The 17500-nt window shown below is 40.1% G+C and overlaps 1 protein-coding gene across 4 annotated transcripts in view; it reads right to left on the reverse strand.

Moving 5' to 3' along the window:
• Positions 1 to 17500, reverse strand: part of LOC115210959 (glutamate receptor 4) — a 676560-nt gene that overhangs the window by 538727 nt on the left and 120333 nt on the right. For all 4 annotated transcript variants that reach the window (XR_004999835.1, XM_029779782.2, XM_029779772.2 and 1 more), the window contains exon 2: positions 15011 to 15148. Coding sequence is in view for 3 of the 4 variants with exons in the window: in XM_029779782.2 (XP_029635642.1) it covers positions 15011 to 15148 (138 nt within the window). In the remaining variant the exon portion in view is untranslated. The remainder of the gene's footprint in view (positions 1 to 15010; positions 15149 to 17500) is intronic.

The raw sequence follows: 17500 nt of genomic DNA on the forward strand, positions 1-17500 counted from the left end.
GGTACATACTTTAGCGACTCCGAAAGTACGAAATGCAAAGTGGAACTCAGCGGAATTTGGACTCAAAACATAAAGACGGACGAAATGCCGCTAAGCATTTTGTTCGGCGCGGCAAGTGTTCTGCTAGCTCGTTACCTTATGCAGGATAAAATATCCTAATCGCATTTATTTAGGTAGCAATGATGCAAGATATTATTGCCCGTGTAGTGGCACAAAGAAAAACAGACACCATGTATTTAATACTCCACTGCAGAAGACAGAGCTGTGACGAATATTCACAAGTAATCTTTGTGAGTTATTAATCGGGAACATCATTTCTACGCGGTCAATAAATTTTGAGGTCGTCTGAGTTATTTTTCTTCTTATAGAATAAGAGTTTTAATATGGTTCATTGATTAAGAAGCGATGGTAAGATGGGCGCATGTTTTCTTTAGTCGATTTTTATATTAGATACCTCAATGAAAATCAACAACCCTTGAGAGTAGAGTAGGTCGACTTACTTGAGACTCAGCTTTTAGCAATTCTTTAGTAAATCTATTGAATTCTAAGGTTCAATTAAGAAATGGAAAATTTTACATTCATGTAATATTCATTTCCAAGACAATTAGGAACGAAAATAAAGCGAAGCGGCAATGCAAGGGAGTAAGCCAAGGTCCCTTGAGCTCGTGAATCTAACTCAAACCGACAGTGATCATGTTATTGTTACATAAATATAAGACCATTTAGATTAAACCATGTATTAAACAAATCTTGTTTCTACATCGTATTGTACAAAGAAAGCAAAAATAAATTAACAAGGAGTCTTACGTTTCTAATAAATGAAGAACAACCGGAAGTTAAACATGACCAGCTAGGTGATATCGATGCAGTTATGGAGAAGCCACAATTTCCGATATCATTCTGTATGTAATCGAACTTTCTCAAAGAGCCACTGTTCAATTAATGAATATTTACTGTTATTGGGCGATCTCCAAAATTTCCAAAAGAAATCGGTAGTTTTGCTTGTACAACTCGTCTCTAGATGTGAGGACACCGGATTGTAGCTGGACTCATGAATTTGTCAGTCGTTAATTACACTGACAACTAATTAGAATTTACATCACATCGTAGAGAGGGAAGGGCCTTCATTTAGAAAGCGATTCATGTCGCTTTTTTCCCTTCCCGTTTCTTATTGTGACTGTGTATGTTAATGACTTGGCAGGAAAATGGAGCTGCATTTCTTAATTCTTTATATTTAGATTTTTCTTTCTATGCACGAGTTCAAACTTCATTGCGAAAACAATTTTTGCTTTCAGCACTTGAACACACAGGAATCAATAAAAAATGTACCAGTAGGCACAGGAGTGGCTGTGTGGTAAATAGCTTGCTAACCAACCACATGTTTCAGGGTTCAGTCCCACTGCGTGGCACCTTGGGCATGTGTCTTCTGCTATAGTCCCGGGCCGACCAATGCCTTGTGAGTGGATTTGGTAGACGGAAACTGAAAGAAACCTGTCGTATATGATATATATATATATATATATTATATATATATATATATATATATATATATATATGGTGTGTGTGTGTGTGTGTTGTTGGTGTGTGTGTGCGCGTTTGTTGTGTCTGTGTTTTTCCCCGTAGCATTGCTTGACAACCGATGCTGATGTGTTTACGTCCCCGTCATTTAGCGGTTCGGCAAAGGAGACCGATAGAATAAGTACTGGGCTTACAAAGAATAAATCCCGGGGTCGATTTGCTCGACTAAAGGCGGTGCTCCAGCATGGCCGCAGTCAAATGACTGAATCAAGTAAAAAAGTAAAAGAGTAAAAAGAGAGTAATTGTCTCGTAATGATTATATAAATTAGACATACATCTCAGATATTGGTATTGCTTCTAGAAGAATGTCACAAACACGTGCACAACCGAGGTAGAGTGAATTCGAATCGAAGCAACTTCAAAGTTTCTCGATTAAACTGCTTTAAGAACACCCAGAACTGAAGGCCTTCTGTAACACAAGAACACCACAGCTCTCAAATAAACTAAAATTTAATAACTTTAGTGTTTGTCAAAATCCAATGTACGTATAGTTTGATGAGGAATGTAGAAACTATATAAACTGTGTAAACTCAAAATACAGCAAATATACACCAAGTATTTCTTATTTATGCGCCCTTTTCAACCCTAGCCAAGCTCATGGGCCCGGTTTCCCGGTTTCTGTGGTGTATGTGCCCCCCCCCCCTGGATGGGAGGCCAGTCAATCGCAGTGTTACTCAAGAAACAGGAATAAAGAGTGAGAGAAATTTGGGGCGAAAGAATACAACAGGAGTCGCCACCAACCCCTGCCGGAGCCTCGTGGAGCTTTAGATGTTTTCGCTCAATAAACATACACAACGCCCGGTCTGGGAATCAAAACCGCGATGCTCCGGCAGCGAGTCCGCTACCCTAACTACTAGGCCATTGCGTCTCCACACCAAATATACTATCCTGTAAGTTAAACTTCATTTAATCCTTTAATAAAGTTTCAGTAAAACTATTTCCACATCCACACATATAGATATATGTAGGATTAAGGAATCTGTATTTCTAACATTGTCCAGTTAATACATTTATCAACATATAAAACTGATTTATCACTTTCTAGCTGCGGTGCAATCCTTCATCAATCATACAGATCTGTTGAAGGTGCCAACAAGAAGAGACAACAGGGATATCTAAGTGAATTTATAAATTGAATAGTAATATCCATCAAATTCCAGTGAACGTATCGAGCGATGTGGTGGATTCACCTGAAATGTTTGAAGACATGCATTCTCCATTCCCTTCTGGTCAAGCTCTCAACACCTTATTTCAGTACTTCTTGAGGGGAAGAGGAATGTAGTGGAGATGCTGATAAGACAGTAATCGCTCGATTTCGCTCCTGAGGTTTAATTTATGGATTAAATAGTAACGTTTTGAAACGATGTCCAGGCATGCTTAAGAAAACAATATCTTATCGTTTTCTTTTGTTTGTTCTTTTTGTGTATATTATATTAGTTTGTTATGTTATTGTAACGATAATGATGATCGGTCACATATAAGTATTTAATCCTGCAATTAAAGTTGCCTGGTCCTGAAATGGTTCGATGTTTATAGTGTTTTTGTTATTGTCGTTGCTGATGTTGGTGGTGATAGATAGACAGACAGACAGAAATACAGACAGTAGTTAGATAGATAGCTAGATAGATAGATAGATAGATAGATAGATAGATAGATAGATAGATAGATAGATAGATAGATAGATAGATAGATAGGTTTTTTATTGGCCACGCAGAGCTGAACACAGAAGGGACAAAGTACAAAGTACTTTTGGGGAAGAAGGGAAGGAAAAGAAAGCTCGAATTCCGATCAAAAGGGATCGTGAAAAAAAAAAAATAATAAAAAAACAGGTGGGGCCTGTTTTTTCTAGATCGATAGACAGATAGATAGATAGATAGATAGATAGATATGTTTCTTTATTAGCCACACAGGGCTGCACACAGATAGAACAAATTACAAGGTAGAGCTTTTCTTTTGAAGGTATTAAAAAAAAAAAAAAAAAAAGGAAGGGGAGGTTTCGATCAAAAGGGATCGTAAAAGGAGAGAAAGAGGACAAAAATAAGGGGGGTTAAAAAAAAAAATTAAAAAAAAAGGGGGGGGGGGGAGGAAAAAAAAAATGATCAATAGGGATCGTTATCACAGAAATGTCATATGAAGTGTAAAGGGGAGGACAGGTGAGGTTTACCCGTGGAAAGAAAAGCCTGCGGAAAAGACCACGGTAACCTCGGTCAATGAAGTCACATTTTTATTTCTTTTTTTTTTTTTTTTTTTTTTTTGCAAATAAGCAACTCTCTGTTTTTGATTTCTGGGTTCATAGGACTATGCTCAAGGTGGCTTCGTCATTCATACGTGCCATTCTTGCTACATTCACCCATCTTTTTTAAAACATTCGCTAGACAAAACTTGCCTCTCTACTCTCACTTTCCTTTTCAAGTGGTACTTGAAGAAGTTGATGAGAGATTGACCAGAGAGGAAAGTGTTTGTCTCCAATCCTTTCAGACGCGTCCACCAGATACATTCTTTCGCCATAGCCACAAGATGATGAAAATAGCTCTTCCTTCCCGTTTGAAGGAAGGAGGCGTGACAATATTGACGATAGACTCAGCTGATAAACCGACTCGTCCCACACGTGACAGCAGTTGTTCGACATAAGCCCACAGGTCGGAAATTGTTGGACACTGAACGAGTGCGTGCAGAACGGTTTCGTCGCTCTGACCGCATCTCGGGCAGGTCGGCCCCGTGTTTTCTCGAGCCGTGTCTGTAGAGCTTATCCCGAACGGGTAGCGCTTCTCGGTAGCACTGCCAGGCCAGGGATCTCTGGAAGTTGTCCATGGGCCCTGGCCCGAAAGTCGTCCCGAACAGGCGGGTCAGGTACTCCTCGTCGACGTCCAGGTTCGCCCCGAGCTCGTCGTCGTACCTCCCCTCCACTAAACCCCTATAGAATGCTTTGGTTGTGTTGAAGTCACTTAAGGTCGACCCAGGACGGCAGAGTTGCTTGAGAGCAACGCGACACTCGCGGTGCCATTCGCCCTTCCTCGGCCTCTTTTTGATCCACGACTGCAGTTCGGTCATGGAGACGAGCTGCGGGAAAGCGTGCCTCACAAACGGCGACCACACCTGTTCACCGTCGTCTACATAGAGCCAGAGATGTCGCAGTCTCAGCGCGTGTCTGCGCATCATCAACCACGGCATGCCCAGCCCTCCTTTTAACGGGTGTTGACAGCAAATGGATCGCCTGACCATCGGGACGCATCCTTTCCACAAGAGCGAAAGAGGATGCGTTGTAGTTTGGTGATGGTAGGGTCGGGACAAGGTACGACGGTCAGGCGGTAGTAGATGACGGACGCGATGTACGTGTTCGCCACCTCCGCTCGACCTTTTAGGGACAGTTTCCTCTCGGCCCATTGCCGGCGAGAGTGACCACCCTACTCGTTATCTCGTTCCAGTTCTTCTCCACTTGGAGGTCCGGACCAAACCAGACCCCGAGCAACTCAACCGGGCCGTCGGTCCAGCGTCCCACGACGGAGGCGCTGGTGGACGGCATGGGCTTGCTTCTCCAGGTGCCTAGTCGCAAGCCCACTGACTTTTCCCGGTTGATTTTCGCTCCTGTCACCGCTTCGTAGTTTTTCAGTGTCTCGCCGACCAGCTCGATGTGCTCGTGGCTAGACACTATGACGGTGACGTCGTCCGCGTATGCAGACACGCTCGTCCCGCATCCCAATTCTCGCGGGATGCCCTTAGAGTCGCCAGCTTCCGCAGTAGTGGCTCAAGAGTCAATACGTATAGAAGCGCCGAGAGGGGGCATCCCTGACGGACCGAACGTGCAATGTCGAAAGGTCTCGATAGATGTCCATTTACGCGAATTACCGAACGGATGCCTCTGTACAAGGCAGCTATCCAGCCGCGGAAGACGGGACCGAAACCAGCCGCTCTCAGGACTGCCTCCAAGTATCGATGGTCTACCCTATCAAAGGCTTTTGATTGATCCAAGTTGATCAGGCCCCCACCCATGCCAGGTTCGTTAACTACCCTGTCTATGATGTAGCGTACGCATCAGATGGAGGTTGTCATGGATGGTCCGGCCTGGCACGGCGCATGTTTGCGCCTTGTCGACCAGTTTCTCGATGACAAGCGCCAACCTCTTGGCTAGCACCTTGGCCAAAATTTTCAAGTCTGCATTAAGCAGAGTGATGGGCCTAAAGTTATCTATTACATTTCCCTTGTTTAGATCTTTCTTCAGCAGTGTTACGGCTCCTCGGCTCACAAAACCAGGAATGCTCCCGTTTTGCTGCCAGTTGCAGTACACCGCCGCCAAGAGATCTCCAAACAAGTCTGGCATACAATTGTAAAGCTCGTAGGGTAGACCATCCAAACCCGGTGATTTGTCCCTCGAGCATTCTGCCATCGCTTCCCGCACTTCCGCCGCCGTGATGGCACCTTCGCAGCACCCTGCCTTTCTTGTCGAGAGTCGTGGTAGGCTATGTAGGTAGGCACTGAAGTCCACCCTACGTTCTTGCCCTCCACTCGTTCCGAACAGTCGGGCAAAATGCTGCTGAAAGGCCTCACACATTTTACTTGGCTCGAGCAATTCGCGCCCCTGTTCATCTACCAGTGACCGAATGGTGGCTTTGTTGCCCTGTTGCGCCTCTGCCACCCGGGCCTCTCTCGCGGCTCCAACACCTTCGTTCCTTAGAGCACGCATCCTAGCTCTGACAGCACATCCTTCGTGTTTGGCGTTGAAGTGTTGGTCGAGGGCCAACCTCGCCGCCAAAACGTCGGATGCGATGCCGCTTCTAATTGCCTCTTCTAGCTTCTTAACTAGCTCACCCTCTACTCTATTTCTATCTATGGCTAGTGCTTTGCTGTACCTAATCGCTTCTGCTTTTACTGCTCTCTTGAGGGCAAACCACCATTTGTTGTTGATGATGGCTCCCGTCAAAGCCCTCTTTACTAGTGTGCTAATCCGGTCTCTGAAAACTTGTCTCGATGGGAAAGACGCGTTTAGTTTCCAGTATCCGGGACCCTGCCTAAGTGTCTTACCTAAGTCTAGCGTACATGTCACAAGTTTGTGATCCGTGTAGCTGACTATGTGGAATTGTGGACATCCTATGCTATCTCTATCTACTGTCCTACACAGTATCCTATCTAGATACGATCTCGACGACCCGATGCGGTTGCTCCATGTCCACGTTGGCGCATTCGGGTGGTCTAGTCGAAACCTGTCAGACAGTTGAAAGCGTCTGAGCAGGTCTCTGAGGCATTTGCATCCCCGTCTATTCCTATCTCTACCCACGTAGTCTACATGCGTGTCCAAGGTAGCATTCCAATCCCCCACTAAGAGTAAAGGACGAGACGTTCCCAAGAAAACTTCTAGACGTTGAAAGAAATCCGCCCGACCTGTTAAGGGCGGTGCGTAAACTGATACGAGCCGAAAAGCGCACCCATTGCTGCCGTCGACATCCAGGACGACCAGTCTACCCTCCGGGTCTACGAATATTGTCCTTACATTGAGATCCAGACTCTTGTGAAAAAGTACCGCGGTGCCACTACCGCCCATTCTCGGCAGACAGGGGGAAAAATAAATGTTGAACTGTCCGCCAAACATGGTCTTTAGGGCCCGCGGATTGTGGAGTCTGGTCTCGCTTATGGCTATGATTTCTAACTTATGTGACTTTATGTCATTTAAGAGGTACCCTTGTTTCCAGGGGACCCCAAGCCACGCGCATTTACACAACCAATCTTGATCATAGTTCTAATGAATTAGAATACAGAGGGTTACTTACTGCTCGAAAGTTTTGCTTTCTCCTCCGTTGGTTTGTCCTCGAGAAGATCCCAGTACAGTTTCTTTGTGAGATATTTTTGGCATTTACCAACCGCACTGGGAAAATGCCTTTGAGTGTGTGGTGCAGACTTTTGGAGATGTGTATTATTTTGATGTGGTCTGGTGGTGTTGTGTATGGGTGGTTGTTTGTTTTTATGTCATCTTCTGTTATGTTTGTTTTTGATTGGATGTATTCCATCAAATTTGTGTTTTTGGTGTCTATGGCTGTGAGCATGTTTGCTGTATATGTTTTTGTGGTGTTGGTGTGGCTGTTGTTTGCGTTGGGTTTTGAAATGTCTTCGGGAGATGTATTTCCCCCTGCTTTGTTCGTGTTTGCATTTGGTTTGGTTGTGTTTCTGCTCTTTATTTTCCTTCTTTTTGTAGCTATTTGCCATTCCTCACTGGTTTCGTCTTCCGACGAAATTTCTGAGGAATCAGAAGGGGGTAGGGGTATGTTGTGGGCTTCTATGTATGTCTGTGTAAGTGGTTGTGTTGTTGTTTTCGTTGTTGTTGGTTGTTGAGTGTTTGTGTGTGTTGAGTGCGGTATAAGGGATGGGGGATCAGTTTGTGTGTGTTTTCTTTGTTTTTCTGTTCCTTTGGTTTTGCTGTTGATGGTAGTGTTGGTATTTTTCCAGGTGTCGAGTGGTTTTTGGTTGATGACGGATTAGCTTGGTGTGCTTCTCTTGTCGTCTTCTGTGTTGATGGTGGTGTGGGTAGTAGAGCTTTTTTTCCGGAGTGCTTTGGTGTGGTAGTGGTTGTTGTTGTTGCTCTTGGTGTGCAGTGGTTGGGCACGTCTTTTTCAAGTGTGTTTCGCTTCCACACAAATAGCAGCGTGGTCGCCTGCCCTCTACCACTATAGAGTTTGTAGCCTCCTGGCAGTTCTATAGCGGTGGGTATCTTCTCTCTTGCTGCTTCATCCAATTGAAGCAGGAATTCGATTGATTTGCCCACATAGTCTTTCTCTCCTAGAACCGCGATTTCCAGGATGTTTGTCTCTGACATTGTCTCTGACATTTCAAAGCAGATGGCAGAGACCACCCATTGTTTTTCGACATCAAATGGTATGTTTTTTATTTTGGACTTTCGTGACCCTTTTGTTTAAATAGACTGGTATCATTACCAAGTCGTCCGAATGTAGCTCCAATGTGGAAAAACGTTTTGCTAAACTTTCGTTGAGGAAACGTACTTGGACTGTACCAAATTTGTTTCCCCAACTGATATATTCCTTGGAGTCCCATACAGGACGAAGGCATTTATCGATTTTTTCCTGCGGTGCATTTTCTGTTCTTCTTGTTTTTTTGTTTATTACTTTATAAATTATTGTTTTTTTTTGCGTGTTTTCCACGATGTGTTGTGGAATATGAAGGTGCAATTTGTCTCCTTCTTTGGAGAAGAGTGCCTTTGTGCGGTTTATCTCTTGTGTGGTGAATGTTACAATTGTTCTTTTTTGTTTTGTTACGTCCGCAAAATTCGTTTTGAATTTGGCAGTAGAGTGTTAATTGTGGCAGTGTTAATTGAAGTCATGGTAGTGGTGTTGGTGTGGCGGTATTAGCAGCAGAAGGCTTGGATGTAGCATTTGACGTCGTAGTAGTGGTGTTGGTGTTGGCGGTGTTGTCTTTGGTAGGCGGCTTTGTGCCAATTTCGTTGTTGTTGTTGTTGGTGGTGATGGTGGTGGTGCTGGCATTCATGTTTTCGTTTGTATTCATTTTTGAAATCCCTTTCTCTGTCCCTTTATCATCAACAAGTGGTGTGGGGAGTGAGGGGAAATCTAAGTTAATGTCTTTGGTCGCGGCGATGGTGAATGCGACGTTAGATTTGTTGTTGTTGTTGTTGGTGGTGGTGATGGTGGTGACAGCGGTGTTCACGCTGCGATGTTTAGCAGCTAGTGGTAGCAATAGTGTTTTGCTACCGTTCTGCATGACTGGCGGGCTAGCCACGTGGTTTCTAGTTGCCATTTTCAAAATGAAAAATGGCTAAAAACCCACGAAAGTTTTGAAAGTTTTTTTGTAATTTCGCCCATACAGGGGCGGAATTCTACGTGAATAATTCTCAGGTTTTTTAGTGAATGAATTTGCACAACGATTAAAACAAAATATTTGACAACAAGGAGTTTTAAACATGTAAAAGTGGCCAACTTACTTGGAGCCGATATGACTAGCGTCCGTCCATTGTGATAGAGGTAGATAGATAGATAGATAGATAGATAGATAGATAGATAGATAGATAGATAGATAGATAGATAGATAGCGATGTGATGGACCATTTTAAATTATAGTAGTAGAGCTATTTTAAAATAAAGAGGTTTCCTCTTTCTGCAATATTACGCCAAAGTATATATAATGCGCATATGTGTCATGATAGGTATATATATATATATATAATATATATATAATATATATATATATAATATATATATATAATATATATATATATATATATAATATATATTAATATATATATATATATATAAAGTTAATCCAAACAGAAAACACCAAAAACAACAACAACGCGAAGACGTGGAACAAATATAGTATTATTGGACGCTCCGGAAAGAAGGAAGAAGGAGGGTTTAAACGTTTTCAAGCGGAGCTCTTCGTCGGAAACATAGGAGAAGGAAAGATCCCGAGAAGGGAAGACAGAGGAAATACATGCATACACACATTTTCACTTCTCTAGGGCAATGTTAGGGTTTATATTTATCTGCTACATACTCGGTGCTGCTGTCACTAACAAAACATCGCGTGTTTTCGTCATCTATTTTGCAACCGTTCATCCATTTGTTCTTCAGAATGTCTTGCAGAATTAAGAATGTTTTGCCCCAAATGGATCGATTATATGTAGCATATGGAATTATGTCGCTACTTTTTATTTCTCCATGGTTAAAAATCTCATTATAACCAAGCATGCTTGTAAATATCGTACAGTCCCAATGGTAACCGATATAAAGCCTTAAGTTTATTTTGTATTCTTCAGATGTAGAAATTACTTCACTCATCTATGCATATCATCGTTCTATGGCATCTATTAAAGGAAATTCATGTAAAAGACAAAATGCATGTATGAATGTGTGTGTGTGCGTATGACTATTATTTATGATAGTATTCATCTATTTATCTACTAATTTATACATTCCAAGATTCTGCCGAGGTCGACCTCCCCTTTCATTCTTTCACGGTCGATAAAATAAATACCAGTTGGGTTCAGGAGTCGGTGTAATTGACTAGACCCCCTCTTCTGACCTTGTTGACCTCGTAACAAAATGTAAAACCAATACTTAATAGTCAGAATAAGAAAACAGATAAGTTAAAACACATTTCACTTGATTAATTCGTAATACAATAAACACAAGTTTTACATCATTCTAAATGGAAACTTTTTTACTCCTTTTCGTGTTTCAGCATGTAAGATCTGGCCATGCTGTGACACCACCGTTGTAAAATATTGGGAAAAATTTAACAAAACGGATACAAAAGAGCATACATATATACACACTCACACACACACACACACACACACACATATATATATATATATATATATATATACATATATATATATATATATATATATATCATATATATATATATGACTTGAATTGAACCGATTTCAGCTCATGAGTCCTCGCCATGTTGGGGCACTGCCATTTGGCGTTGCTACATAACGTTAACTTCATTTTGGAACTTGACATTTGGTGCATGAGGGAGTTTGACGCCGCTACCTTCATTTGCATTTCTTGTTGTGAAGTTGGTTCATCTGGGACTCATGACATTAAGAGATCAAGTTCGTCTTGCGGACACCTACATCCATCCCGTGCAGGTCTCTCTTGTCCTTTGGGAAGCTACTGAAGAACTGTAGTCCTTTAAATCCCAGGCCGTTCCAACTTGTCTTATATTTTGATGGCAAACCTGGAACCATTGGCACTATGCAATGGAGCCCTGTTCTAGCATATTTATATATATATATATATATATATATATATACATACATTCTTATAGATACAAAGTGCTAAGATATTCTACATAAACATGTCGTATAACTGCATGACGATTATTCCGGTACAAATACATTTTTATATTTTCAACATTTTATGAACGTATCAACACAATGATACTACAAATAAACTCCATAGTACTGTTATGATCAAAGAATGTTTATACCACTCTGGGTTGCTTATATATTTACATATATTGAAATCTAACACAAATACATACATGTAACAATATTTATATTTCATGTGTTTTATTTTTCCGTTTTCCATTGAATTATTTTTTTAAATAAAAATTATTTAGATTAGTTATTTTTCTTCTAAGACAGATTGATAATTTCATAAGCTATTACATTTTTTTAACAACAGTCACTCTTCTTCTTCGTCTTCTTCTTCTTCTTCTTCTTCTTATTATTATTATTATTATTATTATTATTATTCATTTCACTGTCTCCTTTCACCTCCTCCTTCTTATGTTTCTCTTCTTTCTCAACATCCTCTTCTTTTTCTTCTTCCTCGCTATCATTATCATCATCTTTTCTTCTTCTTCTTCTCTTCTTCTTCTTCTTCTTCTTCTTCTTCTTCTCTTCTTCTTCTTCTTCTTCTTCTTCTTTTTCTTCTTCTTTTCACTGTCTCCTTTCAACTCCTACGTCTTTTTTTCTCTTTCTTCTCATCCTCCTCTTCCTTCTTTCTTTCCTCGCTATCATCACCATCACCATCATCATCATCCTTTTCTTCTTCACCCTCTTCATATTCTTCTAATTCTTCTTCTACTTCTTCTTTCTCCTCTTTTCGCTCTTAGACACTTATCACCAACCTCATATTCATCATCATTCTCTTCTTTTTCTTTTTCATCTTCTTCTTCTTCTTCCTCTTCATTTCACTGTCTCCGTTCACCTCCTACTACTTATTTTTCTCTTCTTTCTCATCATCCTCTCCTTTCTCCTCCTTCCTCGATATCATCATCTTCATCATCATCACCACCATCATCATCATCATCATCATCATCATCATCATCATCATCATCATTCTTCTTCCTCATCCTCCACTGAACTCCAATCTCACCCTCCTCCTCCTCGTCATCATTGTCGTCATCCTCATTATTATCGCACTCAAGCTATTGCATATTCATTTAGTCAGAAAAGGTTCTATCTTGAAGTTTAGTCATAAACAAGTCTAGCAATTTTCCGCAGATCAACAAAGCTTTCCTCAATTCCAGTATAATTCAGTCTCTATGGGACCAACTTTTGCGTTGTGCTAAACGTACCAATTGCCACAGAGACAGCATCTAGCTTTGTGGTCTTTAATCTCTTCCGCTCTCTAGTGATATCCAAATATTTCTTAATTTTCTTAATATAATCCATTCAACTATCGCATAGGATTGTAAAGTGAACGATTTTACATTGTTCCTTCTTTCAGCCTTCTCTGATCGTAATTAGTTTCTTCAATTCAGTTGTATGTTCAATCTCCATGGGAAAATCCCATAAAATCTCATAGTTATTATTCACCTCGACTGCTTCCCACTCGCGCGCATACCACTTTTCGGTTGATTCAGACTAAGAGACCAAACCGAAATTATTATTTCTTTCTAAGATGGGAACAAGACCTGAAATTTGGGAGCGGAATGTAGTCGATACATCGACTTCAGTAACTGCAGAGTACTTGTTTTATCGTCTTCGAAATAATGAAAAGCAATGTCGACCTTGGCCATATTTGAACGTAAAGACAGATCAAATGCTCTTATATATTCTGTCCGACATGCTTAACAATATGTCGTTTGCAGTTACGTTCTGGGTTCAAATTGCGCCGTGATTCACTTTACGCTTCATCCTTTAGAGGCTGATAAGATAAGCACCAAGTGAGCAGTTGGGATGATCTACTTGACGTACACCTCCCCTTCAAATGCTGGCGTTATGTCAACATTTCAAAACCGTATTATTGAATCGATAATGAGTTATTCATATATGTTTTCAAATTGTTCTTCAAAGCTTTAGATTCTAACAGATGTCCGTTTCACGAAAAAATAACTTTGAGGTATTCATATTCACATTACGCCATAATAGAGTTTGAGAACAGTTGTTAGTTTTTGAATAATTATATATTTTTCTCTCTTTACATATTTTGATATTCCTCTTCAAATTTAACGTGCTGATAGATGACGCTTTTGAAAGAATCATATCAAACAGAGAAAAGATGCTTCTAAACAGAAACAAACAAAATATAGAACAGTTTAATGACCACACAAATATACAAATTGTAAAAAACGAAAACAAATAATAACATTTCAGTAAATACACGTAACGTTAAAAGACGTTTGACAATAACAATACCTTATATTTACTTGATTCAAGAAATATGTGATGTATACAAAAATAATCTTATCGTTCCCCAGTTTACACAAAAAAAGGTATTCTCTTCACACAACCCACTCAGGGAAAGGATAAATGCATGGGAGAACTTACCCACGCGTTTATCCCTACAACAGAAGGGCAACAGCGTTGCAGGATGTAGCACTAAGTGCTTGAGAATTGAGTAAAATAACTCTTTTTCCCTAGCGCAAGGGTTTCTCTCTGTTCCTTCCAGGAAACAACTGCAGACAGCTGTTGCAGATTGGTTGGGCAACATCTCTCTTATACACATCGATAAATCGAATGGTGCTATATACATCATCTTCAAAACAGGAAACAGGTGAAAGCACAAGTAATGCGATTCCCACCCGTCTCTACACTATTTCTACAAAGTTTGCAGACGAAACAGAAAGGTCAGTATCCTGAGCAGCGGTTACTGATCAATCTCATCATACATTCTGGGAAGGTAGTTAGTGCTGATGAGACATTTGGGTATATTAGCTCTGACGAAGATCACATGGTTATACACATCTTTATGTCCCTGTAACACTCCAAAACAACGTCAGAGTTAAGAAGGCTTGGAATCGGAGCGTCTTGGACAGAAAGTCCAGTTTTTATATTAGTGGCCGTAAAAGCTATTTAAGTTTTACGCAGAAGTTTGAGAAGAAGAAAAACAACACCAGCTACAAATCACGAAGCTTCTGCTATTACTAAGGGTGGGAGTACATGGGTATCACGACCATTAATCCTTGGGTTCAATTCTCAGATATTCTGCTGTTGAGTACGGTACATTTCATTTTTTTTTTTGCTTTGTTTCAGCTGAAATGAGGAACAATCGACCGCTAGATTAGCTTTCTATTCCGGGGGACAAGATTGCATAGGGCTGAGGTGTCTAGGTCTCTTCGTGACTAACAGATACCGAGGCTACTAATGGAAGCAGGCCCCTAACTACAAGGTGATACTCATTCGAGTGACCACTATGTGCATGTGTGTGTGTGTGTGTGTGTGTGTGTGTTTGTATGTGTGTGAAGAGATTTAGAGAGAGAGAGACGGGGGCAGTCCTATGCTAGGGTATACTCTACAATCACTGAAATACACACACATACACACATACACACACATTCACACATACACACACATATGTGTATACTTACTCTCCTTCTTCTCTTCTCTGCCTTCTCTTAGAGACTATTCATGCATTCTTCAGCTTTCTCGCTCTCTTTATCTCTTTCTGTCCAGGAGTCAGTTGAAATGACAATTACAAAAAAAAAAAAAAGAAAAAGAAAAACAAATACTTACTGGCACTGCTAAGGTTATAGGCATCAGAAGTATCGATTATATCAACAGTTTCTTGAATTATCATATGATTGGCTTTCACGTTGGTTCGCATGGCATAGCGAATAGCTGTGGTCAGTGAATCGGTGTCGAATATACCACCTGTATAACAGAAGGGAGTTTAATATTAGGTTTGAAAGATAACCTAAAATTAAAAGTCTATGAATAGAAAAGAAATTACAAGAGTAGAGGAGAAAATATAACAGGCATATTTTGAAATATGTTTTTTTTTTAAACAGCGTTATTCGGAATATAGAGAATTTAAAATGCATGCAATATGTAAGTTATTGGGAATTCTAGGAATGATAAGTATAAAGCTGCAGACGAACTGCATGGGCAAAACAATATCTTTGCACATATTTATGCACAGAGTTCTTGATAAATTAATATTTTTCTTCTTTTTCATCGGTGCCGTCAAACATTTGGCAAAGAGTACTGTATAATACTTATTTTCATTTTACTCTACTTCGCTTCAGGTGAAATTGAGGAGCAATCGCCCGCTAGAGTAGCTTTCTATCCTTACAGCTGTCAAAACATTGATGTTCCCGGGGGACAAGATTGCATAGGGCTGAGAAGGTGTCTAGGTCTCTGCGTGACTAAGTGACACCGAAGCTACTAATGGAAGCAGCCCCCTAGCTACAAAGTCATACACTCATTCGAGTGACCACTATGTGCATGTGTGTCTCTGTGTGTGAAGAGATTAAGAGAGAGACGGGGCCTCCTATCCTAGGGAATATTCTTATAGCACTGAAACACGAACCTTGTCTTTTAGGGTTTGATTATTTAAAACAACTTAGCTTTTTTATATAGGACCTAGGGTGACTTTTGGGGGAGAATTATTTTGGTATTTATTAGTGTTCTGGAAAGAAAATAGTACGACAAAGCAGTGAAAATATATTTCATCGGTTGCCTAAGACTTTTTTAATAGTTCAATGAAAATGTATTATCTTGGGTGACTGTGACTGTACATCAAGGGACACAATTTCATTTCATCTTCGCCGTTCATCAGTTAACTTTTCTATTTTCTTCCCTGTCCATTCCTTGATATTGCACTCCATTAACTCTTACGTGGTCTTTTAACAGGATTTTGTCCAAACATGGCTATATTCAGCAGTTGTGGAATGTACAGCGTCGTGGTTACATAGCCAAACATCTATATTTTTCTTCTTTTACGAAACAAAAGAGATTTTTTCTTACCAACAATTTCTTTTCTGTATATGAAAGGCGAAAAAACTTTCTATAAGATTTCATTTCGCATGGAAGAATTTTCCTTCCATTTAACATCAAACATCCATAGTTATCACCCACAAAGTGCAGTTGAACGATTGCTATGATTAATGCAGTCTTCTTTTTCTTATTGTTGTTGTTTGTTTTTTATCACTTCCCACAATGTCTAATTTTGCTAAAACTACCATCGCTGCTTCAATGCGATGTTATTCCTCTTACTTTGATCTCGAATCTTTTGTTGTTCTTATCAAATATTTAAATTCCTCAACAAGTTTTTGTGTCTGCCCTGCTATTCTAATTGAATTAATGATCACCTTTTTCGTTTTACTCATTAGCATTACTTTGCATATTTTTTTTACATTTACTACCATTCCATATCTTCCTGAATTTTCACCAAGACGTGTTGTTTCATTTCTAAGTTTTTCTTCATTAAGTCCTATTAAATCAATTATCGACAGCTGAGGAAAATTCTATTATCCCGTACTTAATAAGTCTGCTTTGGTTTCATGATAACGATAATATTAACAATTGCTTCTAATTAAGGAAGTAGGCCAACAGCTTCGGGAGGCTGAGAGTTAGTCGATACTATCACCTTAACGTTTGATTGGCGCTTCATCTTATCACCCCTGAAAGGATGAAACGTAAATTTAGCCATAGTGGGATCTGAACTCACTTCATAAAGACTGGATCAACTAGCAGTCATATTAACAATTCTTTCAACTGTAATCCCACAGTCTCGAAATTTTAACGATTATCACTTTTAACGATTATTTTCTATGATAGGCACAAAGCCTGAAATTTGTAGGGAAGGGTGATAGTTGGTTATGTCGACAGGTACTTGTTTCATCGACCCTGAAAGGATGAACGTTAAAGTTCGAACTTGGTGGCATTTGAACTCAGAACGTAAAGACTGACGAAATGCCGCTAAGCGTTCCAACGATCTTGTCAGCTCGCTGCCTTAAAGATTATGTTAATAGTAAAATCTAAGAAGCAAAAAAAGACTACTCGGTAGGTGGAAATATGAGGATGAAATAAATACCAGTCATATGTAGATCAGTTGGAACGATGACAACTCTCATATCTTTGGCGCTTTGCTCAATGTAGAAGTCAATGATAACACAGGCAAAATACCACAGTAGTGAGAGGATTGTTTTCATTCCAACTAGTCCATAATACTGAACAGGTGCTTATTTTTTTGCTTATTTTACTGACCTCCCTCACATGGCC

Source organism: Octopus sinensis, linkage group LG1 (genome assembly GCF_006345805.1).
Source record: "Octopus sinensis linkage group LG1, ASM634580v1, whole genome shotgun sequence".
Taxonomy (NCBI): Eukaryota; Metazoa; Mollusca; class Cephalopoda; order Octopoda; family Octopodidae; genus Octopus; species Octopus sinensis.